The sequence below is a fragment of the Neoarius graeffei genome, chromosome 1, assembly GCF_027579695.1.
Source record: "Neoarius graeffei isolate fNeoGra1 chromosome 1, fNeoGra1.pri, whole genome shotgun sequence".
Classification (NCBI taxonomy): domain Eukaryota; kingdom Metazoa; phylum Chordata; class Actinopteri; order Siluriformes; family Ariidae; genus Neoarius; species Neoarius graeffei.
Window position 1 is genome coordinate 35,235,361 of NC_083569.1, and position 26,788 is coordinate 35,262,148.

A 26,788-nucleotide genomic window follows, 5' to 3' on the forward strand; every position below is an offset into this window, starting at 1 on the left:
GGGCGGTGGGGGTATGTGGCAGCGGGGGCGTGGTCAAGCGCCGGTCTGTGACAGGAGGGCGGAGTCAGGGAAGGTAAGTGGCAAGAATCACTACACCTGAGAGCAATTAACCTGTGTTTGTGTGTCTTCCCAGTGACCGCGCCCTATATGAGGAGGGAGAGCGAGAGCAGAGGGGGTCTCTCCCGCACCCGATGACTTGCGTGTGCGTGTATGCGTGTGGCTGGGAGAGTGTGTACAAAACTGAAAAGTTGAGCAATAAACGCTATTGTGAACCTGATCTCTGTCCTGCCGTCCTCTGTGCTCCACCCACCAATAGTGAACCGCTACAATGACCTATTGCCAATTGACCTAATGAATTGCAATTTGGTCCTCCAGCTGTTCCTCTTTTGTACCTCTAACTTTTCCACCCTCTTATTGCCCCTGTCCCAACTTTTTTGAGATGTGCTGCTGTCATGAAATTACAAATGAGCCAATATTTGGCATGAAATTGCAAAATGTCTCCCTTTCAACATATGTTGTCTATGTTCTATTGTGAATACAATATCAGTTTCTCATCTCATCTCATCTCATTATCTCTAGCCGCTTTATCCTTCTACAGGGTCGCAGGCAAACTGGAGCCTATCCCAGCTGACTACGGGCGAAAGGCGGGGTACACCCTGGACAAGTCGCCAGGTCATCACAGGGCCGACACATAGACACAGACAACCATTCACACTCACATTCACACCTACGGTCAATTTAGAGTCACCAGTTAACCTAACCTGCATGTCTTTGGACTGTGGGGGAAACCGGAGCACCCGGAGGAAACCCACGCGGACACGGGGAGAACATGCAAACTCCGCACAGAAAGGCCCTCGCCGGCCACGGGGCTCGAACCCAGGACCTTCTTGCTGTGAGGCGACAGTGCTAACCACTACACCACCGTGCCGCCCAATATCAGTTTCTGAGATTTGTAAATTATTGCATTCTGTTTCTATTTACAATTTGTTCTTTGTCCCAACTTTTTTGGAATCGGGGTTGTATTTAAGAAAGTGAAAATTTAATATATTCTAGACGCATTACATGGAAACTAAATGTTTCAAGCATACAAACACACACACACACACAGTTGTGGTCAGAAGTTTACATACAGTGGCATGAATGTCATCTTGGATATGAATGTCATGACAATATTTGGGCTTTCAGGAATGTCTTTGAACTATTCTTTTTCTGTGGCAGAATGTATAGCATACATCTTTAATAAAAAAAAAACATTAGAATTTGGTGCACAAGTTTTAATTTTCTTTGGGTTTTCTGAAATTAACACACGGTCAAAATTATACATACAGGGTCATAAATTTACATACACTCACTTAGATTATTAATTCAGAGGTGCTGAAAATTCCAAAATGTCTCTTATCTTGCCAAGGCTGAGGTCTCTTAACTTCCTGTTAGTGATTATGATTGACTACAGCTGGTAGCTTCTCTGTGCCTTCGTTAAAAGGGTTTGTTTACAGCATGCATTGGATTGACCAACACACAGTAAAATGGGAAAGTCCAAGGAGCTCAGTGCAGATCTGAGAAAGAGGATCACAGATATACACAACTCTGGAATGTCTCTTGGAGCCATTTCTAAACAACTGCAAATTCCAAGATTAGTTCAAACAATTGTATCCAAGTTATTGTGAAGTGTAGTCACTTAGCCAAGCCACTTTGCTTCAAGAAAACCCAAACTGTCACCCTCAGCTGAAAGGAAATTGGTTTGAATGGTCAGGAACAACCTGGGAACCATCATGGCACAGCCCTGCCATCAACTGGAAGCTGATGAATCACTGTCTACTGTTCAGATCACCATGGACTAAGAGGCTGCTATCCAAGAAATAACCCCCTGTTCCTAAATTTACACCTTCAAGCTTAACTAAAGTTTGAAGCTGACCACACGGACAAAGAAAAAGCCTCCTGGAGGAAAGCTGTATGGTCAGATGAGACAAAGATTGAGTTGTTTGGCCACAATGACCACCATGTACAGAGGGACACTGTACCAGCTGGCGGTGGTGGTAGGATCATCATGCTCTGGGGCTTTTTCGCTGCCAGTGAAACTGGTTCATTGCACAAAGTGGATGGAATAATGAAGAAGGAGGACTACCTCAGAATTCTTCAGCATAAACCATCAGAAACGTGAACACGACTTGGGATTTACAACAGGACAATGAACCCAAACATGCATTAGAGCTGGTTGTGGAGGATAAAGCAGGCTAATATTAAGCTTAAAACAAGTCCTGACTTCAACCCTATTTAAAATATATGGACCGTGCTTATAAGTCGAGTCCATGCTGCCAAGGAAAAAAAAAACAAATTTAATTGAACTCTACCAATTCTACCATGAAGAGTCATGAAATATCCAACCAGAATTCTGCCAGAAGCTTGTTCATGGTAAACAAAAATGTTTGGTCAAGGTGAATCTTGCGAAGAGACATTTTACCCAAACATTAAGTGTGTTGTATGTATATTTTTGACCATGTATGTATAATTTTGACCCTGTGTTGATTTTAGAAAATCCAAAGAAAATAAAACTTGTGCACCAAATTCTAGTATTTTTTTTAATTAAAGATGTATGCTGTACATTTCTGCCACAGGAAAAAAAAAACAGTTCAAAGAAATTCCCTAAAACCCAAATATTGCCATGACATTCATATCTCTGTCTGTAAACTTCTGACCACAACTGTATATGTGCTTGAAACATCTTTTAAAAAAATATATACACCTGTGATTGTCATCTGAGAAACAGTGAAGCAAGAAAACTGTGGGTGGTAAAAGAGAGCAACTGGACTTGCTTGAAGATTCGTGAAGACGTTTCACCTCTCATCCGAAAGGCTTCTTCAGTTCTGTCTGACTAATAGGGAGTATCAGGTATTTATCCTCTCATGGATGAAAGCCCAGTTGGGATACCTGCAGTTCTGAAGTGCTTTCTTGATGTGATTCTGCTCCTTCTCTTTTCCCTCTACCATTGTAGGGATGTTCTGAGCCCTGTGTTGAAAGGTCCTAATGACCCCCAATTTGTGTTCCAGTGAATGGTGATAATCAAAGAGTAGGTACTGGTCTGTGTGTGTGGGTTTCCGGTAGACCTCAATGCTAAGGTTTCTGTCTTGTCTAATGTGTACATCATAATCCAAGAAGGCTAGATTATTCCCACTGATGTCCTCCTGAGTGAAATTGATGTTGATATCCACTGCATTGATGTACATAGAGAAGGCTTCAACCTGATGGGTTTTGATTTTAACCCAGATGTCATCCACATATCTGAACCAGTGGCTGGGAGCAACTCCTGAAAAAGTGGTCAAAGCTTTATGTTCCACTTCCTCCATGTATAGATTGGCCACAACAGGGGACACCGGTGAGCCCATGATGCATCCATGCTTCTGTCTGTAGAAACTTTCATTAAACTGGAAATAGGTGGTGGTCAGGCAGAGGTCAAGCAGGGTGCAAATCTGGTCCGTGGTGAGGTTTGTTCTATCCAGTAAGGTGCTGTCTTGAAGGAGTCATTTTCTAACAGATTCGACTGCTTCTGTGATGGGAATGCAGGTGAATAGAGAAGTGACATCGTAGGAAACTATGGTTTCATCTGAGTCTAGTTTGAGGTCTGTAACTTTAGGGGCAAAATCTTAGGAGTTTTTGACGTGATGTGGTATGTTTCCAACAAGAGGAGCCATGATGGTGGCTAGGTGTTTGGCAATGTTATAGGTGACAGAGTTTATGCTGCTGATGATAGGCCTGAGTGGAGCTCCTTCCTTGTGAATCTTGGGGAGTCCATATATGAGAGGAACGGCTTCCCCAGGGTACAATCTGTAGTACAGAGATCAGTTGAGGACTTGGTCCTTTTCTAGTTGTTGCAGGCAGCTAACAACTTTCTTTTTGTAACAACTGGTGGGATCCCGCCTCAAGGTTTCATAGGTGGTTGTGTCGCTGAGGAGACTGGTCATCTTTGAGTGGTAGTCCGCTGTGTTTAGCACCACTGTGCATCTCCCTTTGTCAACAAGAAGGATGGTGATGTTCCAGTCTCTTTGAAGCAATGTAAGAGCCCTCCTTTCTTGGCTGGTGAGGTTGGAGGGGGGTGCTTTCACACTGGACAGAGCAGCTGATACCTTCAGTCTAAGTTGTTCTTCCTCTGTGTTGGTCAGATTGTTGTTTCTGATGGCTGACTCTGTGGCTGTGATGAGGTTTACCACTGGTATCTGCTCTGATGAAACTGCAAAGTTAGTCCCTTGGATAAAACATCTTTCTCTGGTTGGGTGAGTACCCTGTCAGATAAATTCTTCACCCATTTCTCTTCTATGTCCAGTTGTGTAGCCTGGTAAGATTTCCTCCTCCAAGTCAGCACTTCTGTCTTGCTGGAGGAGGTGGTTTTAGACAGCAATGTTTGAAATTTGCGCATCTGTCGTTCCTTGCCTTTGCTATGTTGTGAAATCTGTGCCTTTTCAGCAAACTCAGAGACTCGTTCCAAAACTTCACTGGGAAGAAGTACTGTCAACTCTTCACAGGCGCATGGCTCAACACAGGAGAGCCAGTTCCTCAGGCCAGGACTCTGCTGTTTATCTTCATCTTAACAACAAAGAACACTCATTTCAGGATTACAACGTACGCATTTTAGCCAGAGAGGATCGTTGGTATGAGCGAGGAGTTGAAGAATCCATTTTTGTCAACCTGGAATGGCCATCACTGAACAGAGGTAGTGGTCTAAGGCTACATCCACACGACAACGGCAACAAGATGTTATTTAAAAAAATATCGCATCCACATGGGCAACGATCAATAAAATATCAGGTCCATATGGCAACGCAATGCTTGCTGAAAATGATGCAATACACATGCCACACCTCTAGGGGTGCTGTAAGATGGTCCCTTCAGAGACACCAGAACAATAGAAGAAGTAAGGACGCATGCGCATAAACTATTATGTGCGAGACTTCATATTAGCCACAAAGTCAGAAAAATCTGTTCGTAAAATTACATTATAATGACCAAATACAATGAAAATTATTTTTCCAGTCTCACCTGTGAAAGGTATCCCATGTGATCTCGTTTGGACGGTAAACCTGTTGGTACAGTTAAACGCAGCACATGAATGAGGCATCTTTAGTCTCTGCTTTGACCCATCCAATATGGCGGCGAGGATGACGTATGATTCTACGTGGAAGGCGGCGTCTTTAATGGTCCGGAATAAATTGAATGCTACACGTTGATGGATTAATTTGTTCTTCTACGCCCTTTTTGAGGAATGTATTGTAGGACTTAAACCAACATCTGAAGAGGTGAGATCGCTCCTTTTTTTTTCCCTATTTTTGCTGGTGTGATTGACTCTGCCCTAAGGGCTATTCTCTCTCTCTCACTTTGCACCATTATACAATAAATATTCACAGTGAAAATATTTTGTAAGCGCGTTTCATGAACCAAGTTATAGGATTTGTTGACAACTCGCATCGAGTTCGTTACAATTCTACCCGGCGTGAAGCACTCACAGTCATGTGGTTGTGATGTCATCGTAAACAAATCCATTCTACTCATCCAGACGACTTCGCAATGGCAACGTTGCCAGATCTTTCCACTCTGGAACCCGTTCTCAGAAGATTTCGTTTTGGGGCACCGAAAACGCCGGTGCCGTGTGGACGCCAGGCCGAAACGATAAACAATTGTATCAGATTCACCTGAATCCGTTGCCGTGTGGACAGGGCCTAAGACACCATTTATCAGCCACCTACAATGCAGTTCTTGGCACACTTCCCAGACAACTGAATGCACACCAAAACCCAGCTGTTTTCAATGACTCACAGGAGGACAGAGAGAACCAACAACCCATTGATCACCCCAATGACTCTCTAGGCCATTCACACCCAGCCCCCAGTGACCCACACCAATACGATGACTCAACGACACCTTAGGATTGCTTTTCATCCATGAGAGGATAAATACCTGATACTCCCTATTAGTCAGACTGAACTGAAAAAGCCTTTCGGATGAGAGGTGAAATGTTTTCAAGAATCTTCAAGCAAGTCCAGTTGCTCTCTTTTACCACCCACAGTTTACTATGACCTGAATGACTGAGAACCTTCACAGACAGTGAAGCAAGAATTTAATTAAATGAAAATCAGAAAATCACCTGCAACACAGTAAACGGTTCATAGTCATTTGGTTATAAGTTCAGAAATCTTCCACATGCCCTGAAGTCTGCAAATTGGATGAAAAATATCAATATGGCATTTACTCATTTCTTGGTGATGTGTACTTTGTTTCTCAAATTGATTTTTGATTAACTTCAATGGCCCTTTATTCCGTCAGTTATTATTAGGTAAAATTTGCAAAACGCAGTCCTGATCACTGTAGCCTTGCAAAAACACACTCTTACATTAATTAGAACAAGAGTGATTATCTATCTATCTATCTATCTATCTATCTATCTATCTATCTATCTATCTATCTATCTATCTACAACACCAATTCCAAAAAAGTTGGGACAAAGTACAAATTGTAAATAAAAATGGAATGCAATAATTTACAAATCTCAAAAAACTGATATTGTATTCACAATAGAACATAGACAACATATCAAATGTCGAAAGTGAGACATTTTGAAATTTCATGCCAAATATTGGCTCATTTGAAATTTCATGACAGCAACACATCTCAAAAAAGTTGGGACAGGGGCAATAAGAGGGTGGAAAAGTTAGAGGTACAAAAGAGGAACAGTTGGAGGACCAAATTACAACTCATTAGGTCAATTGGCAATAGGTCATTAACATGACTGGGTATAAGAAGAGCATCTTGGAGTGGCAGCGGCTCTCAGAAGTAAAGATGGGAAGAGGATCACCAATCCCCCTAATTCTGCGCCAACAAATAGTGGAGCAATATCAGAAAGGAGTTCGACAGTGTAAAATTGCAAAGAGTTTGAACATATCATCATCTACAGTGCATAATATCATCAAAAGATTCAGAGAATTTGGAAGAATCTCTGTGCATAAGGGTCAAGGCCGGAAAACCATACCAGGTGCCTGTGATCTTCGGGCCCTTAGACGGCACTGCATCACATACAGGCATGCTTCTGTATTGGAAATCACAAAATGGGCTCAGGAATATTTCCAGAGAACATTATCTATGAACACAATTCACTGTGCCATCCGCCGTTGCCAGCTAAAACTCTATAGTTCAAAGAGGAAGCCGTATCTAAACATGATCCAGAAGCACAGATGTCTTCTCTGGGCCAAGGCTCATTTAAAATGGACTGTGGCAAAGTGGAAAACTGTTCTGTGGTCAGACGAATCAAAATTTGAAGTTCTTTATGGAAATCAGGGATGCCGTGTCATTCGGACTAAAGAGGAGAAGGACGACCCAAGTTGTTATCAGCGCTCAGTTCAGAAGCCTGCATCTCTGATGGTATGGGGTTGCCTTAGTGCATGTGGCATGGGCAGCTTACACATCTGGAAAGACACCATCAAAGGTATATCCAGGTTCTAGAGCAACATATGCTCCCATCCAGACAACGTCCCTTTCAGGGAAGACCTTGCATTTTCCAACATGACAATGCCAAACCACATACTGCATCAATTACAGCATCATGGCTGTGTAGAAGAAGGGTCCGGGTACTGAACTGGCCAGACTGCAGTCCAGATCTTTCACCCATAGAAAACATTTGGCACATCATAAAACGGAAGATACGACAAAAAAGACCTAAGACAGTTGAGCAACTAGAATCCTACATTAGACAAGAACGGGTTAACATTCCTATCCCTAAACTTGAGCAACTTGTCTCCTCAATCCCCAGACGTTTACAGACTGTTGTAAAGAGAAAAGGGGATGTCTCACAGTGGTAAACATGGCCTTGTCCCAACTTTTTTGAGATGTGTTGTTGTCATGAAATTTAAAATCACCTAATTTTTCTCTTTAAATGATACATTTTCTCAGTTTAAACATTTGATATGTCATCTATGTTCTATTGTGAATAAAATATGGAATTTTGACCTATTCCACATCATTGAATTCCATTTTTATTTACAATTTGTACATTGTCCCAACTTTTTTGGAATCGGGGTTGTATCTATCTAATATATTTTTAAAGATTTTTGCTCCTTTGCAAAATATCAGATTACATATTTGCAATACAGAGACAGTGAAGTGTGGTTGGTAAAGAAGACAACTGGACTTGCTTGAAATTCTTGAAGATGTTTCACATCTCATCCAAAAGGCTTCTTCAGTTCTGTCTGACGAGTGGGGAGTTCCAGGGATTTATCCTGTAATGGATCAAAAGCAACCCTAAGGAGAGTCATTGAGGTCACCTGGGTCGTTGAGTCATCCTGTAGGTGTAGGTCCCTGGGGGCTGGGTGTGAATGGTGTTAGCAGCCTAGAGAGTCATTAGGGTGATCTGTGGGTCGTTGGCGCTCTCTGCCATCATGCGAGTCATTGAAGTCAGCTGAGTTTTGGTGTGGATGTGTTCAGTTTTCTGGGAAGTGTGCCAAGGACTGCATTGTAGGTGACTGATGAGTGGTGTCTCAGACTGCATCCTCTGTTCAGTGATTGTTGATCCAGGTTGACAATAGAAGAAGTAGACGCATGCGCATAAACCCCTTCTTCTGTAGCATCAGCCACATAAAGTTTTGATATTAATCAGTAGCGTAAAATGAAAGATGCGGAAAGAGGAATGAATGGGGGTAGATGGAAGCCGGTACGCCAACATTCTGATATCCTCCAGAATTCTTTAATGGTCCGGAATAAATTGAATGCTACACATTGATGGATTACTTTGTTCTTCTACGCCCTTTTTGAGGAATGTATTGTCAGACTTAAACCAACATCTGAAGAGGTGAGATCACTCTTTTTTTTTCCTATTTTTGCTGGTGGGATTGTTTTTGTTTTTGGAAAGCGCACGGGTGGTGCGCGGTTTGGTACTGCTTCCACAGTGTTTGGATTAAAGACTCTGCCCTAAGGGCTATTCTCTCTCTCTCTCTCTCTCTGTCTCTCTCTCTTTGCACCATTACACAATAAATATTCACAGTGGAAATATTTTGTAAGCGCGTTTCATGAACCAAGTTATAGGATTTGTTGACAACACGCATCGAGTTCATTACACTTCTACCCGGCATGAAGCACTGACAGTCATGTGGTTGTGACGTCATCGTAAACAAATCCGTTCTACTCATCCAGACGACTTCGCAACAGCGCCATTGCCAGATTTTTCCACTCTGGAACCTGTTCTCAAAAGATTTCGTTTTGGGGCACCCAAAACGCCGGTGCCGTGTGGACGCCAGGCTGAAACGATAAACAATTTTATCAGATTCACCTGAATCCGTTGCTGTGTGGACAGGGCCTGAGGCTGGTGTCAGTGTATCAAGACCCATCATGAACAGACATCTTCAAGAAAGGGAATACAACTTTCGCATTCCTAATATCAAGCTACTCCTGAGCCAGAGACAATGTCAGAAGTGTCTTATCTGGGCTAAGGAGAGAAAGAAATGGACTGTTGCTCAGTGGCCCAAAGTCCTCTTTTCAGATGAAAGTACATTTTGCATTTAATTTGGAAATCATGGTTCTAGAGTCTGGAGGAAGAGTGGAGAGGCACAGAATCCAAGGTGTTTGAAGCCCAGTGTGAAGTTTCCACAGTCTGTGATGATTTGGTGTGCCATGTCATCTGCTGGTGTTGGTCCACTGTATTTTATCAAGTCCAAAGTCAACACAGCCATCTACCAGGAGATTTTAGAGCACTTCATGCTTCCATCTGCTGACGAGCTTTTTGGAGATGCTGATTTCCTTTTCCAACAGTGCCAAAGCTACTACCAAATGGTTTGCTGACCATAATATTACTGCGTTTGACTGGCCAGCCAACTTGCCTGACCTGAACCCCATAGAGAATCTATGGGGTATTGTCAAGAGGAAGATGAGAAACACCCGACCCAAAAATACAGATACGCTGAAGGCCACTATTAAAGCAACCTGGGCTTCAATAACACCTCAGCAGTGCCACAGACTGATCACCTCCATGCCACACCGCATTGATACAGTAATTCATGGTAAAGGAGCCCCAACCAAGTATTGAGTGTATAAATGAATATACTTTTCAGAAGTTGGACATTTCTGTATTGTAAATCCTTTTTTTGATTGTAGGGAATATTCTAATAATTTGAGATACTGGATTTCTGATTTTCATGAGCTATAAGCCATAATCATCAAAATTAAAACAAAAAAGGCTTTAAATATTTCACTTTACATGTAATGAATATAGAATATATGAAAGTTTACCTTTTTGAATTAAATTATGAAAAAAAGGAACTTTTTCATGGTATTCTAATTTTTTGAGATGCACTAGTAGGGGACACCGGTGAGCCCATGGCACATCCAAGCTTCTGTCTGTCAAAACATTTGTTGAACTGGAAAGAGGTGGTGTTCAGGCAGAGGTTAAGCAGGGTGCAAATGTGGTCCGTGGTGAGGTTTGTTCTATCCAGTAAGGTGCTGTCTTGAAGAAGTCATTTCCCAACAGATTTGACTGCTTCTGTGGTGGGAATGCAGGTGAAAAGAGACGTGACACTGTAGGAAACTATGGTTTCATCTGAGTCTAGCTTAAGTTCTGCAACTTTAGTGGCAAAATCTTGGGAGTTATTTACGTGATGTGGCATGTTTCCAACAAGAAGAGCCAGGATGGTGGCTAGGCATTTGGCAATGTTACAGGTGACTGAGTTTATACTGTTGATGATGGGTCTGAGTGGAGTGCCTTCCTTGTGAATCTTGGGAAGTCCATAAATGAGAGGAATAGCTTCCCCAGGGTACAATCTGTAGTACAGAGATTAATCAATGGCATGGTCCTTTTCTAGTTGCTGTAGGCAGCTCACAACTTTCTTTTTGTACAGTGCCTTGAAAAAGTATTCATACCCCTTGAACTTTTTCACATTTTTCCACCTAACAACCATGAACTTAAAAGTTTTTTATTGAGATTTTATGTGATAGACCAACACAGAGTAGCACATAATTGTGAAGTGAAACGAAAATGATAAATGGTCTTCAAAATTTTAAACAAATAAAAATCTGAAAAATGTGGTGTGCATTAGTATTCAGCCCCCTGTACTCTGATACCTAAATACAATCCAGTGCAATCAATTGCCTTCAGAGGTCATCTAATTAGTTAATAGAGTCCTACTGTGTGTAATTTACTCTCAGCATAAATACACTTGTTCTGTGAAGGCCTCAGTGGTTTGTTAGAGAACACTGAAGAACAAACAGCATCATGAAGATGAAAGAACTCACCAGACAGGTCAGAGATAAAGTTCTGGAGAAGTTTAAAGCAGGGTTAGGTTATAAAAAAATATCCCAAGCTCTGAATATCTCAAGAAGCACAGTTCAATCCATCATTCAAAAATGGAAAACGTATGGCACAACTGCAAACCTACCAAGACATGGCCATCCACCTAAACTGACAGAGCGAGCAAGGAGAGCACTGGTCAGAGAAGCAGCCAAGAGGCCCATGATCACTCTGGAGGAGCTGCAGAAATCCACAGCTCAGGTGGGAGAATCTGTGCACAGGACAACTATAAGTCGTACACTCCACAAATCTGGCCTTTTTGGAAGAGTGACAAAAAGAAAGCCATTGTTGAAAGACAGGCATAAGAAGTCCCGTTTGCAGTTTGCCAGAAGCCATGTAGGGGACACAGCAAACATGTGGAAGAAGGTGCTTTGGTCAGATGAGACCAAAGTTGAACTTTTTGGCCTAAATGCAAAGTGCTACCGGTATGTGTGGCAGAAAACTAACACTGCTCATCACCCTGCACACACCATCCCCACTGTGAAACATGGTGGTGGCAGCATCATGCTATGGGGATGCTTTTCGTCAGCAGGGACAGGGAAGCTGGTCAGAGTTGATTGGAAGATGGATGGAGCTAAATACAGGGCAATCCTGGAAGAAAATCTGTTGGAGGCTGCAAAAGACTTGAGACTGGGAAGGAGATTCACCTTCCAGCAAGACAATGACCCTAAACATATAGCCAGAGCTACAATGGAATGGTTTAGATCAAAGAATATTCATGTGTTAGAATGGCCCAGTCAAAGTCCAGACCTAAATCCCATTGAGCATCTGTGGCAAGACTTGAAAATTGCTGTTCACAGACGCTCTCCATCCAATCTGGCTGAGCTTGAACTATTTTGCAAAGAAGAATGGGCAAAAATTTCAGTGTCTAGATGTGCAAAGCTGGTAGAGACATACCACAAAAGACTTGCAGCTGTAATTGCAGCAAAAGGTGGCTCTACAAAGTATTGATGCAGGGGAGCTGAATACTAATGCACATCACATTTTTCAGATTTTTATTTGTTTAAAATTTTGAAGACCATTCATCATTTTCATTTCACTTCACAATTATGTTCTACTCTGTGTTGGTCTATCACATAAAATCTCAATAAAAAACTTTTAAGTACATGGTTGTAAGGTGGAAAAATTTGAAAAAGTTCAAGGGGTATGAATACTTTTTCAAGGTACTGTAACTGCTGGTGGGGTCCCGCCTCAGGGTTTTGCAGGTGGTTGTGTCACTGAGGAGACTGGTCATCTTTGAGTGGTAGTCTGCTGTGTTTAGCACCACTGTGCATCTCCCTTTGTCAGCAGGAAAGATGGTGATGTTCCGGTCTCTTTGAAGCAATGCAAGAGCCCTCCTTTCTTGGATGGTGAGGTTGAAAGGAGGTGCTTTTGCACTGGTGAGGGCAGGTGATACTTTCAGTCTCAGTTGTTCTGCTTCTGTGTTGGTCAAATTGTTGTTTCTGATGGCTGACTCTGTGGCTGTGATGAGATCTACCACTGGTATCTGCTCTGGTGAAACTGCAAACTTTAGTCCTTTGGATAAAACATCATTCTCTGGTTGGGTGAGTTCCATGTCAGATAAGTTCTTCACCCACTTCTATGCAGTGAGGAATGCATGGACCTGTACATTGGGGAAATGAAACAACCACTTCACAGGTGCATGGCTCAACACAGGAGAGCCAGTTCCTCAGGTTAGGACTCTGCAGTCTATCTTCTTATTAAGAGCAAAGGACACTCATTGCAGGACTGCAATATATGCATTTTAGCCAGAGAAGACCAGTAGTTTGAAAGAGGAGTAAAATAAGCCATATTTGTCAAACTGGAACAACCATCACTGAACAGAGGAGGTGGTCTGAGACACTACTTATCAGCCACCTACATTGCAGTCCTTGGCACATTTCCCAGAAAACTGGGAAGTATCTACATCAAACTCAGGTGACTTCAACGACTCATATGATGGCAGAGAGCCAACGACCCACCCTAATGACTCTCTAGGCTGCTAACACCATTTACACCTGGCCCCCAGGGACCTACACCTACAGGATGACTCAACAACCCAGGTGATCTCAACGACTGTCCTTAGAGTTGCTTTTGATCCACTAGAGGATAAATCCCTGGAACTCCCCACTAGTCAGACAGAACTGAAGAAGCCTTTAAGATGAGAGGTGAAATGTCTTCAAGAATTTAAAGCAAGTCCAGTTGCCTTCTTTACTAACCACAGTTTACTATGACCTGGATGACTGAGAACCTTCACAGAGACAGTGAAGTGTTTCAGCTGAGTGACAGAGTGGATCATTTGGCATTAAAAGATAGATTTACCTCATATTTAATATGGTTAGGCACACATAAAGAACAAACCCACTCAAAGTCAGAATTGCTAAATGGTGGCAATACTTTGAAAACAACCTAATACAAATATTATTAGATGTGGACGATCTGACTATCTTATATCGTGGGCAATCATAATTCGGCATATGATCTGTTTTTCAGAGGAATTGTACAGATTGAATCATTGACATTGTCCTACTACATTTACAAAATTGGTCTACTACATGTGATTTTGGATTGCACTCGAATCTGCTTTGTTCGCGCTGCTCAATGAATTGATCATGCTCTCTATTAGCAACAACCAGGGGTTTCAGAAAAACAGACTTTTTATTTCATGTATGATTTAAATGTTTGACTTACAAAGAAAAAAAGAAACACAATTTGCATTTAAAATTTGTGTGTGATTTCTGATCACGTAATAAAAATGGCCTATGCTGAATGCATTAACTGGACTAAAGGGCTCCATGTTGTAATAATGTGACACCCTGGCTCAATCGTGCCGTCCGGCGTTACGCCACTGCCTCCCACACTCTGTGTTCCCACAGTAATACCAACTGCAGGCTGTGTCTTGATTTTGCTGTGTTCTTTGCATAGCCTGCAGGTGGAGTTGGGGCCTGCAGTCTGGGCGTAACTAGGAGGCGGAGTCCAGGGTATTTAGCTGGGGTTCTGTCACCTGGGAGGGAGCTCTCTCATTTCCAGCCCTGGCCTGACGGCGAGAGGCTGGTAGCTCTCTCATTTCAGCCCTGGCCTGACGGCAAGAGGCTGGTAGCTTGCTCTTCCAGCGGGTGTGGCTGGCGGCCTGCTTGTTGTGTCTTTGCTTGCTTGGTTCACTATAGTTTGTAAATGTTGTAAAATAAATGCGCACATGTGTATATATACCACTAACAGCATATGTCTCCTTATATGTGGTGGCTACCTTGAGCCAGGTGGCCCTCACATATTGATGCCGTTAAATCCGAGAGCTCAAGAAATTTCATCTTTTGTTACACCATCTGGGCTTTACTCGTATGAGTTTCAGACTACGTAATGCCCCTTCGACTTTTCAACGCCTTATGAATAGGGTGGTTGGGGGGTTGGAGGGGTGTGCGGTTTATTTAGATGATGCCGTGTGTTACTCTGATACCTGGTCTACACATCTGGAACACATCCGTGCTTTGTTTGAACGATTGTTGGCGGCAAATCTGACTGTAAATTTGGCAAAGTGCGGATTTGCACAAGCCACTGTAATGTATTTAGGTAAGATTGTAGGACAGGGGGTGGTGCGGCCTGTGAGGGCTAAGGTGCTGGCTATTGACGCATATCCTCCCCTACTACAAAGAAGGAACTCATGCGATTGCTTGGTATGGCGGGTTATTACAGGAACTTTTGTTCCAATTTTTCAACTGTTGTTGCCCCTCTGACCAATTTGCTGAGGAGCTCAGTAAAGTATATGTGGTTGTCTGACTGTCAGGAAGCATTTAACAATGTGAAATTGTTGTTGACCTCTGCTCCTGTTTTGGCTGCGCCTAGACTGGAACAACCGTTTTTGTTGCAGGTTGATGCCAGCCATGTTGGTGCAGGTGCGGTGCTACAGCAGAAGGACAACACAGGTGTTGACCACCCGGTTTGTTTTTTCTCTAGGAAGTTCAATAAACATCGATTTAACTATTCTACGATAGAGAAGGAGGCTTTAGCTTTAATATGGGCTCTCCAACATTTTGATGTTTATGTGGGGGGAGGGGTACATCCTGTGGAAGTGTTTACGGACCATAACCCCCTCACATTCATTCATTCACTCCAGAACTCTAATCCATGCTTGATGCGCTGGGCGTGTTTTTTGCAGCCTTACAGACTCCTCATTCAACACATCCGTGGCCATGAAAATGTCCTGGCTGATGCCCTTTCTCGTGCCCCGGAAGGATGAGTGACTGTTTGTTTGTGCCTGTTTGTCTATCTGTTTGTCTCTCTCATGTCTTGCTCTGTTTCAGCATTCCTGTGTGTCCGGAAACATGGAATGGTGGGATGGTTTAGCGGCGTGGGTGAGACTATGTGGACGGATTCAATTTTAGTTTGGTTTGGCTGTGTAGCCTGTACAGGTGTTCACTTAGGCCTATGAGTGTGTGCACGTGTTTGGTATTTTTGGGTGTATTTTGTATTATTGCTATGTATTGCTGTGTAGGATTTGTGATGTTCTTACACAATAACCCATGTTATGGGTTCCTGTCTTTTGGGGGGGAGTGATGTGACGCCCTGGCTCAATTGTGCCATCCGGCGTTACGCCACTGCCTCCCACACTCTATGTTCCCACAGTAATACCAACTGCAGGCTGTGTCTTGATTTTGCTGTGTTCTTTGCATAGCCTGCAGGTGGAGTTGGGGCCTGCAGTCTGAGCGTAACCAGGAGGTGGAGTCCAGGGTATTTAGCTGGGGTTCTGTCACCTGGGAGGGAGCTCTCTCATTTCAGCCCTGGCCTGACGGCGAGAGGCTGGTAGCTTGCCCTTCCAGCGGGTGTGGCTGGCAGCCTGCTTGTTGTGTCTTTGCTTGCTTGGTTCATTATAGTTTGTAAATGTTGTAAAATAAATGCGCACATGTGTATATATACCACTAACAGCGTATGTCTCCTTATATGTGGTGGCTACCTTGAGCCAGGTGGCCCTCACAATAATAATAATAATAATAATAATAATTATTATTATTATTATTATTATTGGCGGCACGGTGGTGTAGTGGTTAACGCTGTCGCCTCACAGCAAGAAGGTCCGGGTTCGAGCCCTGTGGCCGGCAAGGGCCTTTCTGTGCGGAGTTTGCATGTTCTCCCCGTGTCCGCGTGGGTTTCCTCTGGGTGCTCCGGTTTCCCCCACAGTCCAAAGACATGCAGGTTAGGTTAACTGGTGACTCTAAATTGACCGTAGGTGTGAATGTGAGTGTGAATGGTTGTCTGTGTCTATGTGTCAGCCCTGTGATGACCTGGCGACTTGTCCAGGGTGTACCCCGCCTTTCGCCCGTAGTCAGCGCTGGGATAGGCTCCAGCTTGCCTGCGACCCTGTAGAAGGATAAAGCGGCTAGAGATAATGAGATGAGATTATTATTATGTGGCAGCGGGGGGGTGGTCAAGCGCCGGTCTGTGATGGGAGGGCGGAGTCAGGGAAGGTAAGTGGCAGAATCACTACACCTGATTGCAATTAACCTGTTTGTGTGTGTCTTCCCAGTGACCGCGCCCTATTCAAGGAGCGAGAGCGGAGAGCAGAGGAGCTCATCCCCGAACAAGACGCCAGTCGTGTGTGTGTGTTTGAGGAAACTTGCTCACTGAAAAGTGTGGCAATAAAAGCCCCTATTCCAAAACCTGATCTCTGTCCTGCCATCCTTTGTGCTCCACCCACCCATATGAACTGCTACATATTATTATTATTATTATTATTATTATTATTATTATGACAACATGGAGCCCTTCAGGTAAAAAGGCAAGAGACAGATGTAAGTGTTGAAAGAGTTTATTAATAAGCATGCTAGCAATCAGGTCCAAAATGTCAGACAAAGGCAGAGTCAAGAAACAGGCAATGGTCAAGCAAGGCACAGACAGGATATCAGAAGTAAAGACAAAGGAATAAAATCCAAGAATACAAACGCAAGTCAAAACCAGGAAAGCAGTACAAAATACAAGGCTTGGTAATGTCAGACATAAGTTAAAGAGCATATACTTCACAAATGCTGCTTTTCCACTACCAACGCGGCTGAGTTGGGCTGAGCCGTGCCGTGCTGAGTCGAGCTGAGCGGGGCTGTTGGAGTTGCATTTCGACTACAACCGCGCTGAACCGTGCTGGCTGGAAGTGGGTGGACACATTGGGTGGAGTTAGCGAAAGTGGGTGGACGTCAGGTGATGTCGTTATGCAGCGCAAACAGTGACATCAGTGACCTTTTAAGCGGTAGTTTCACAACCCGGAGAGTAAACAATAAACATGGAGGACATGGAGTCGTTAGTGTTGCTGGTCTTGGTGCTGTGGCTTGTTGTCACCGACAACGCCAACAGATACTGGCAAGAGCGTATAGATGAGGCGAGGCGCATAAGGCTTCATAATTCTCGTAATTCGTAATTCTCCTTCTTCCGGGTTTACGGTGTTTACAGATCCCAGCGTGCTCGCGGGGCGTGTGTGGGCATGTGAGGACACTCCTCACCAATCAGTGCACAGGGGAGTGTCTCCTCACGCCCCTAGCCTCACTCAGCTCGGTTTGGCTCGCTTCAGCCCCACTCCAAAACCGTGCGAGTTTTGGGGGCTGAGCAGGGCTGAAGCGAGCTGAGTCGTGCTGTTCTTAGATAGTCGAAACGCGAGCCGTGTCGGGCTGAAGCGAGCTGAAGTGAGCTGAAAAAGGGTAGTGGAAAAGGGCCAAAAGTCTGTGGGGTACTGCAAGTCCTTATGAGCACATGCTGCGACTGTGCTCTGATCAGGAACAGGTGCATGGCAATTAGTTCTAATGAGCTTGAATGCGGTGCTGCATGCAAGTTGCAATCTGAGGCACGCACTGCATGCTCTGAGCACCAATGTGCACAGATGTGACAATAATAATAATAATAATAATAATAATAATAACAACAACAACAACAACTAGACATAGACTGTGACTGAAGTCACAGTAATTTGTGCTAGCTGACCTTTGTCAACTGAAGGTCAAGGAAAAGTTGCACCCTGCTGTCAGAAAAAAAAAAAAACAGATTGAAAAAAATCATAAAAATTGACAGAGTTATAAGTGATTGAAAAAGTCCAGTTTTTCATGGATCATTCTGGATCAGTGATCTGGATCAGCACCAAAAGTCATCGCAACGTGACTCAGCCCAAAAGTATTGTTCATGTGAAATTTGGTGATGATTGGTTGAAAACAGAGGGAGAAATAGCATCCTAAAAACACTAGGAGAATAATAAATAAATAAATAACAACTCAATAACAACTGTGACTAAAGGCACAGTAATTTGCGCTAGCTGACCTTTGTCAGTTGAAGGTCAAGGAAAAGTTGCGCCCTGCCATCCTGAACCAAAAACAAAACAAAAAAATGACTGAGAAAATCAGCACCAGATCAGCACCAAAGGTAACAGCAACATAATTCAGCCCAGTGGTATTCTTCATGTGAAATTTGGTGATGACTGGTTGAAAACTGAAGGAGAAATAGCGTTGTAAAAAATGTTAGGAGAATAATAAGAATAATGATGTAGAAAGATCCTGAGAGTAACAATTTGCGCTACCGCTACTAATGCAAATTAATAATAAGAACTAGACAGAGACTGTGACTAAAGTGACAGTAATTTGTGCTTGCTGGCCTTTGTCAATTGAAGGTCAAGGAAAAGTTGCACCCTGCTGCCCTGAACTAAATAAATAAATAAATAAATAAATAAAAATGACTGGAAAAATCATGAAAATTGACACTCTAAGTGACTGAAAAAAAAGCCAGTTTTTCATGGATCAGTCCGGATCAGTGATCTGGATCAGCACCAAATATCATAGCAATGTCATTCAGCCCAGTGGTATACTTCATGTGAAATTTGGTGATGATTGGTTGAAAACTGAAGGAGAAATAGCATCCAAAAAAATGTTAGGATAACAATAATAATAATAAGTGGAAGAAAGTATAAAGATCCTGAGTGAGAGTAACAATTTGTGCCAGCGCTGCTTGTACAAATTCTCATCTCATTATCTCTAGCCACTTTTATCCTTCTACAGGGTCGCAGGCAAGCTGGAGCCTATCCCAGCTGACTACGGGCGAAAGGCGGGGTACACCCTGGACAAGTCGCCAGGTCATCACAGGGCTGACACATAGACACAGACAACCATTCACGCTCACATTCACACCTACGGTCAATTTAGAATCACCAGTTAACCTAATCTGCATGTCTTTGGACTGTGGGGGAAACCGGAGCAAACTCCACACAGAAAGGCCCTCGCCGGCCACGGGGCTCGAACCCGGACCTTCTTGCTGTGAGGCGACAGCGCTAACCACTACACCACCGTGCCGCCCACTTGTACAAATTAATAAGAATAATAAAATAGAAAGATCCTGAGTGAAAGTAACAATTTGTGCTATCGCTGCTTGCACAAAATAATAATAATAATAATAATAATAATAATAATATTAACAACAACAACAACAACACAGCTAGTCAAACACAGAGTGATAACACAAATTGAAAAGGTACATTTTAAGATGACTCATACAGTGGTGCTTGAAAGTTTGTGAACCCTGTAGAATTTTCTATATTTCTGCATAAATATGACCTAAAATATCATCAGATTTTCACAAGTCCTAAAAGTAAAGAGAACCCAGTTAAACAAATGAGACAAAAATATTATACTTGGTCATTTATTTATTGAGGAAAATGATCCAATATTACATATCTGTGAGTGGCAAAAGTATGTGAACCTTTAGGATTAGCAGTTAATTTGAAGGTGAAATTAGAGTCCGGTGTTTTCAATCAATGGGATGACAATCAGGTGTGAGAGGGCACCCTGTTTTATTTAAAGAACAGGGCTCTATCAAAGTCTGATCTTCACAACACATGTTTGTGGAAGTGTATCATGGCATGAACAAAGGAGATTTCTGAGGACCTCAGAAAAAGTGCTGTTGATGCTCATCAGGCTGGAAAAGGTTACAAAGCCATCTCGAAAGAGTTTGGACTCCACCAATCCACAGTCAGACAGATTGTGTACAAATGGAGGAAATTCAAGACCATTGTATTGTTACCCTCCCCGGGAGTGGTTGACCAACAAAGATCATTCCAAGAGCAAGGCGTGTAATAGTCAGCAAGGTCACAAAGGACCCCAGGGTAACTTCTAAGCAACTGAAGACTTCTCTCACATTGGCTAATGTTAATGTTCATGAGTCCACCATCAGGAGAACACTGAACAACAATGGTGTGGATGGCAGGGTTGCAAGGAGAAAGCCACTGCTCTCCAAAATGAACATTGCTGCTCATCTGCAGTTTGCTAAAGATCACGTGAACAAGCCAGAAGGCTATTGGAAAAATGTTTTGTGGACGGATGAGACCAAAATAGAACTTTTTGGTTTAAATGAGAAACATTATGTTTGGAGAAAGGATAGCACTGCATTCCAGCATAAGAACCTTATCCCATCTGTGAAACATGGTGGTGGTAGTATCATGGTATGGGCCTGTTTTGCTGAATCTGGGCCAGGATGGCTTGCCCTCATTGATGGAACAATGAATTCTGAATTATACCAGCAAATTCTAAAGGAAAATGTTAGGACATCTGTCCATGAACTGAATCTCAAGAGAAGGTGGGTCATGCAGCAAGACAACGACCCTAAGCACACAAGTCGTTCTACCAAAGAATGGTTAAAGAAGAATAAAGTTCATGTTTTGGAATGGCCAAGTCAAAGTCCTGCCCTTAATCCAATCGAAATGTTGTGGAAGGACCTGAAGTGAGCAGTTCATGTGAGGAAACCCACAGACATCCCAGAGTTGAAGCTGTTCTGTACAGAGGAATGGGCTAAAATTCCTCCAAGCCAGTGTGTAGGACTGCTCAACAGTTACCGGAAACGTTTAGTTGCAGTTATTGCTGCACAAAGAGGTCACACCAGATACTGAAAGCAAAGGTTCACATACTTTTGCCACTCACAGATATGTAATATTGGATCATTTTCCTCAGTAAATAAATGACCAAGTATAATATTTTTGTCTCATTTGTTTAACTGGGTTCTCTTTATATACTTTTAGGACTTGTGTGAAAATCTGATGTTTTAGAACATACTTATGCAGAAATATAGAAGATGAGATCTCTGAGATCTCAGAGAGATCTCCAGTTCAGAATTACAGTGGTGCTTGAAAGTTCACAAACTTTCAAGCACCACTGTAATTCTGAAATGGAGATCTCTCTGAGGTTTTTGGGAGGGAAATTCCATAATTGAGGCGCTACAACACTGAAAGCTCTTCCACCCATGGAGGAAAGCTTATATATATTTGGGCATCATTAATACTCTGCTATCACTTGACCTTATGGGAATAATAATAATTAGTTCAGGCGGCATGGTGGTGTAGTGGTTAGCGCTGTCGCCTCACAGCAAGAAGGTCCGGGTTCGAGCCCCGTGGCCGGCGAGGGCCTTTCTGTGTGGAGTTTGCATGTTCTCCCCGTGTCCGTGTGGGTTTCCTCCGGGTGCTCCGGTTTCCCCCACAGTCCAAAGACATGCAGGTTAGGTTAACTGGTGACTCTAAATTGACCGTAGGTGTGAATGTGAGTGTGAATGGTTGTCTGTGTCTATGTGTCAGCCCTGTGATGACCTGGCGACTTGTCCAGGGTGTACCCCGCCTTTCGCCCGTAGTCAGCTGGGATAGGCTCCAGCTTGCCTGCGACCCTGTAGAACAGGATAAAGCAGCTACAGATAATGAGATGAGATGAGATGAGATGAGATGAGATAATTAGTTCAACTTATATAGCGCCTTTCTCACACCCAAGGTCGTTTTACAATTACAAAAAAAAAAAGTCCACCAAAGTTACACCTCCAGGTCAGGATGTTACACCTCCAGGTCAGGATATAATTCCAGTGGTGTAGCTACCCACAGTCCCACCAAAAGGAGCACAAAAGTAAGTCCCACACCGCTTGCATAGCTGCCACGACGCCACCAGGCAACATCACTCAGAATGCCGCACCATGGATCCACAAAGCGGGCACAGAAGCACCACCAGATAGGGCACTAATATGTTCCAAACCACCTGCACAACCAACACGACGCCACCAGGCAACATTGCTCGGAACACTGCACCAAGCACAGAAGCACTGCCATAGAGAGCGCTGCACAACTCCAATGTTAAAAGAGCAATGAGCTCACTGCAGTCCATAGTGAGGAACACAGGCATCACCCATGGCGGACCAAGGCCTGAAGAAAACTGATGCCCAAAACTGGGTCCGGAGCTACGTCACAACCAGTGGATAAAACATTCAAACAAAGAACATTCAAACAAAGAACAAACATCAAACTATACAAACACAAAAAGAAAAACAAAGGGAGGGAAAAAATAAAAATAAAAAATAAAAACTCCGGTAAGAAGCGGCAGCCAAAATACGCACAGCATACTCTCAACCGGAAATGGGGGAAAAAATGGAAGTAGTGTAAGGGTGTACTGGGTGTTACAATCACAGGTAAAGTGCACACTGATTAAGATTGTCAACAGTGTGAAAGCTCTCCATTCCTGTGATCGACAATTTGGCCAATTATTCCAGCACAACACGGTTCCTTTTAGCAATACAGTACATTATGTTCGTTGTTATTTGTCTATCGCTCACAGAACTTTCTTGTTCTTCATACTTATTTGTTAAAATATGCCCCCAAATATATTTTGGTGGCCCATCCAAGTCAAGTCTATGTGGGAAATTCTGAATGAGAACGATGTTCAATGGATGCTGTATGCATCTTGGAGGTGTAACTTGTTTTGTAAAAAGAAGACAACATGGTGGAATAGCAGCAGACCAACATCCTGAAAAAAAGAGTAAGGGCAGCAGAGATGCAAATCACTTCCGGTCATATCTTTCAGAATAAAATCTGAGTGAAAACAGGATGCAGAGTTTTGTGAGTTGGGGCTTTAAACCTTGAGTTTAAGTGGCAGGCTTTGCATCCAAAATAATTAATCATGTGATCACATAAGTTCAACTAAATCTGTGGGGCGAATTGTGATTCAGATTGTGGATCATGGGATTCTACCCCAAAAGACTGCCATATTATCTCTGGGCCAAAATCACTCACCCCTAAATGTTATTGTCCCTTTATGTTCATTTTATTGACAGGTGACTGTGGCAGCGGGGGTGTGGCCAAGCAGCAGTCTGTGAATGGAGGGCGGGGTTGGGGAAGGTAAGTGGCTAAGTCATTCCACCTGCTGTCAATTAATGTGTGTGTGTGTGTGTGTGTGTGTCTGTTTGTTACAGGGACGGAGCATAAAAGGAGAGAGAGAGCAGAGAAAGGGAGCTCTCTCCCCAACCACAGTGCATGTGAGTGAGTGAGTGAGTGAGCGAGCGAGCGAGCAAGCAAGCAAGCTGAAAAGCCCGAATAAAAGTATTCGTAAAAATATCAACTCTCGCCTGCCGTGCTTCTGTGCTCCGGGGTTTCAGCACCACTGTAACACTTCCTGATGTGGGTGGAGCACAGAAGCATGGCAGGCGAGAGTTGATATTTATACAAATACTTTTATTCAGGCTTTTCAGCTAGCTAGCTAGCTAGCTTGCTTGCTTACTCACTCACTCAAATGCATTGTGGTTGGGGAGAGAGCTCCCTTTCTCTGCTGTCTCTCTCTTTTATGCTCCGTCCCTGTAACAAACAGAGACACACACACACACACACACACACATTAATTGACAGCAGGTGGAATGACTTAGTCACTTACCTTCCCCGACCCCGCCCTCCATTCACAGACTGCTGCTTGGCCACGCCCCCGCTGCCACAGTGACCATTACTTAAAATACAATGAAAAAAAGTTACAGAATCTTTATCTGTAAAGAAGAAAAAAAAGAAAAAAAGCAGGGAAAAAAAACAATTCACGTGGCTTTGTAAATTTGGCACAAATGATGCTGTTTATCAGTATGACATTCCTAACATCTCATGCAAAAAAAGTTTGTGGAAACCTGACTATCACACACACATATGGGCCTTCCCTAAAAAGCTGCCACAAAGTTGGAATCACACAATTGTACACAAAGGTCCATGAAGACAGAGTTTGCTTAGATTCTTCTGACAGAATGAGTGGCCTGCACAGAGCCTTGACCTCAACCCTATCAAACATCTTTGGGATCAACTGGAAGAACGACTGTACCCCAAGCCTCACTAATGCACTCACTCATGCTCTTGTGGCTGAATGGACAAATCCCCATAGTCACACTCTATTATCTAGTGGAAAGCCTTCCCAGAAGAGTTGATTATTATAATGGAATGGGATGTTCAAAAAGCACATACAGATGTGGACAAATTTGGTGGTACCCTTATAGCTTGTTGAAACAATGCTTTTATTCCTTCTGAAAAGTCATGAAATTAAAAGCAATTTTCTCATGTATACTTGCATGCCTTTGGTATGTCATACAGTAAAGCAAAAAAAAAAGTATGAAAAGAAATGATTTATTGTTTATTTTACAAAGATATTCAAAACTAGCATGTTAAAGGCAAAGACTGTAAGACCATCTCCAAGTAGCTTGATGTCCTCGTGACGACAGTTGCAAATATTATTAAGAAGTTTACGTTCCATGGGACTGTAGCCAAGCTTCCTGGATGTGGCTGCAAGAGGAAAATCAACTACAGATTGAACAGAAGGATAGTGCCAATGGTAGAAAAAGAGCCAAGGACAACTTCCAAAGAGATAAGTTGAACTCCAAGTTCAACGTCTGATTGCACTATCAGTCACTTTTTGTGTGACAGTGGGCTCAAAGGAAGGATGCCACTGTTGAAAGAAAAACTTTTAAAAACCCAGACTGAAATTTACTAAAATGCATATTGACAAGCCTCAAGGCTTCTGGGAGCTTGTCCTTTGGACAGATGAGACAAAACTCAAACTTACTGGCAAATCACATCAGCCCTATGTCCACAGAAGAAAATGAAGCTTTCAAAGAAAAGAACACCATACCTACTGTGAAACACGGAGGAGGCTTGGTTATGATTTGGGGCTGCTTTGCTGTGCCTGGCATGGGGTGCCTTGAACCGGTGCAGGGCACAATGAAATCTCAAGACTATCAAAGCATTCTGGAGCAAAACATACAATCCAGTGAAAGCTCTTTCTCAGTCACAGGTCATGGGTCCTCCAACAGGATAAAGACCCAAAACACACATTAAAAAGCACTCAAGAATGGCGAAGAACAAAACACTGGACTATTCCAGTGGACTAACTATAACTAGTTAGGTTAACGTGGGGCGGCCTTGGGCTGAAGTGCCCTTGAGCAAGGTACCTAACCCCTGACTGCTCCCCGGGCACTCTAGTGTGGCTGCCCACTGCTCTGGGTGTGTGTGCATGTGTTCACTGCTTCATATGGGTTAAATGCAGAGGATGAATTTCACTGTGCTTTAAGTGTGCATGTGACAAATAAAGGTTTATTATTATTATTATTATTCTGAAGTGGCCTTCTATGAGCCCTGATCTGAATCCTATCAAACATTTCTGGAAAGAGCTGAAACATACAGTGTGGAGAAGGCACCCTTCAAACCTGAGAAAGCTACAGCAGTTTGCTCAGGAAGAGTCAGCCAAACTACTGTATCTGTTGGCAGAGGCATAAGTCTCACTGAGAGCTACAGAGATCACTTGTTAGCAGTGATTGCTGCTAAAGGTTATGCAACAAAATATTAAGTTAAGGGTACCATTATTATTGTCCATGCCATTTTCATTTGTTTTGTTATGTAAAATATTCAGTTGAATCAAAAATCAAAAGGAAAGTCTGATTTGTATTAAACATGGAATAAACAATGACTGATTCCATTAACTTCAGACATAGCCATGGGTTCTTTTTAGCATGGAAGGGTAACAACAAATTTGTCCACGCCTGTATCAGTGTTATGGTCAGGTGTCGACAAACTTTTGGCTATATCATGTATACTGAGTATTTTCAAAATTCTAAATGCACTGCAAAAGAAAGCCTTGCTCAGGAAAACCTAGTAAAAGCACTACAACATTTCACAAGTAGTTGACATAAAATAACACAAGTAACTGAGAGAATAAGAGGTTTAAAATTTTGCTTCATAGTGTCTTGTTAAATTTAATAAAGTGGACAAGTCTCCCACCTAACGTCTACGGCGTCTTCCATGACCGTCATATCTGTCTTACATTTGGCAGAGGGGTTGATGGCCAGCTCAGCAGGTGGAATGACAAAGCTTTTGCTCAGTGGCAGCCACATTCCTTCTCCCAGAGTGTATGTGAACCTGAATCAAAGGAGATACAAGTATCAGACTGTGTGACAAAAATAAATTAATCTGTAACTCAACACTGTCTTCCCCTGTGTATCTACAAATGGTAGAATGATAACACACACCATATTTACATTGACTTAAACTACATTATGAAAACTTGTGTTGGTAAGTATCAGGGAATTTAAAATACAAGTAAAATTTATTTTTATATGATTTATAATCCAAAAATATCAGTTACTCGAACAAGTTAATGATAAGGAAACTGTAGATGATGGCAGCAATGAGCATAGACATGAACACCCACAGGTGGGGAA

At 42.9% G+C, this 26,788-nt stretch overlaps 1 protein-coding gene across 1 annotated transcript in view; it reads right to left on the bottom strand.

Annotated features, from left to right (window-relative positions):
• The window catches only part of astn1 (astrotactin 1), a 1,125,762-nt gene that overhangs the window by 577,722 nt on the left and 521,252 nt on the right, over nucleotides 1-26,788 (bottom strand). Inside the window, exon 10 of the mRNA XM_060931185.1 lies at nucleotides 26,349-26,486. Within this exon, the coding sequence (XP_060787168.1) occupies nucleotides 26,349-26,486 (138 nt within the window). The remainder of the gene's footprint in view (nucleotides 1-26,348; nucleotides 26,487-26,788) is intronic.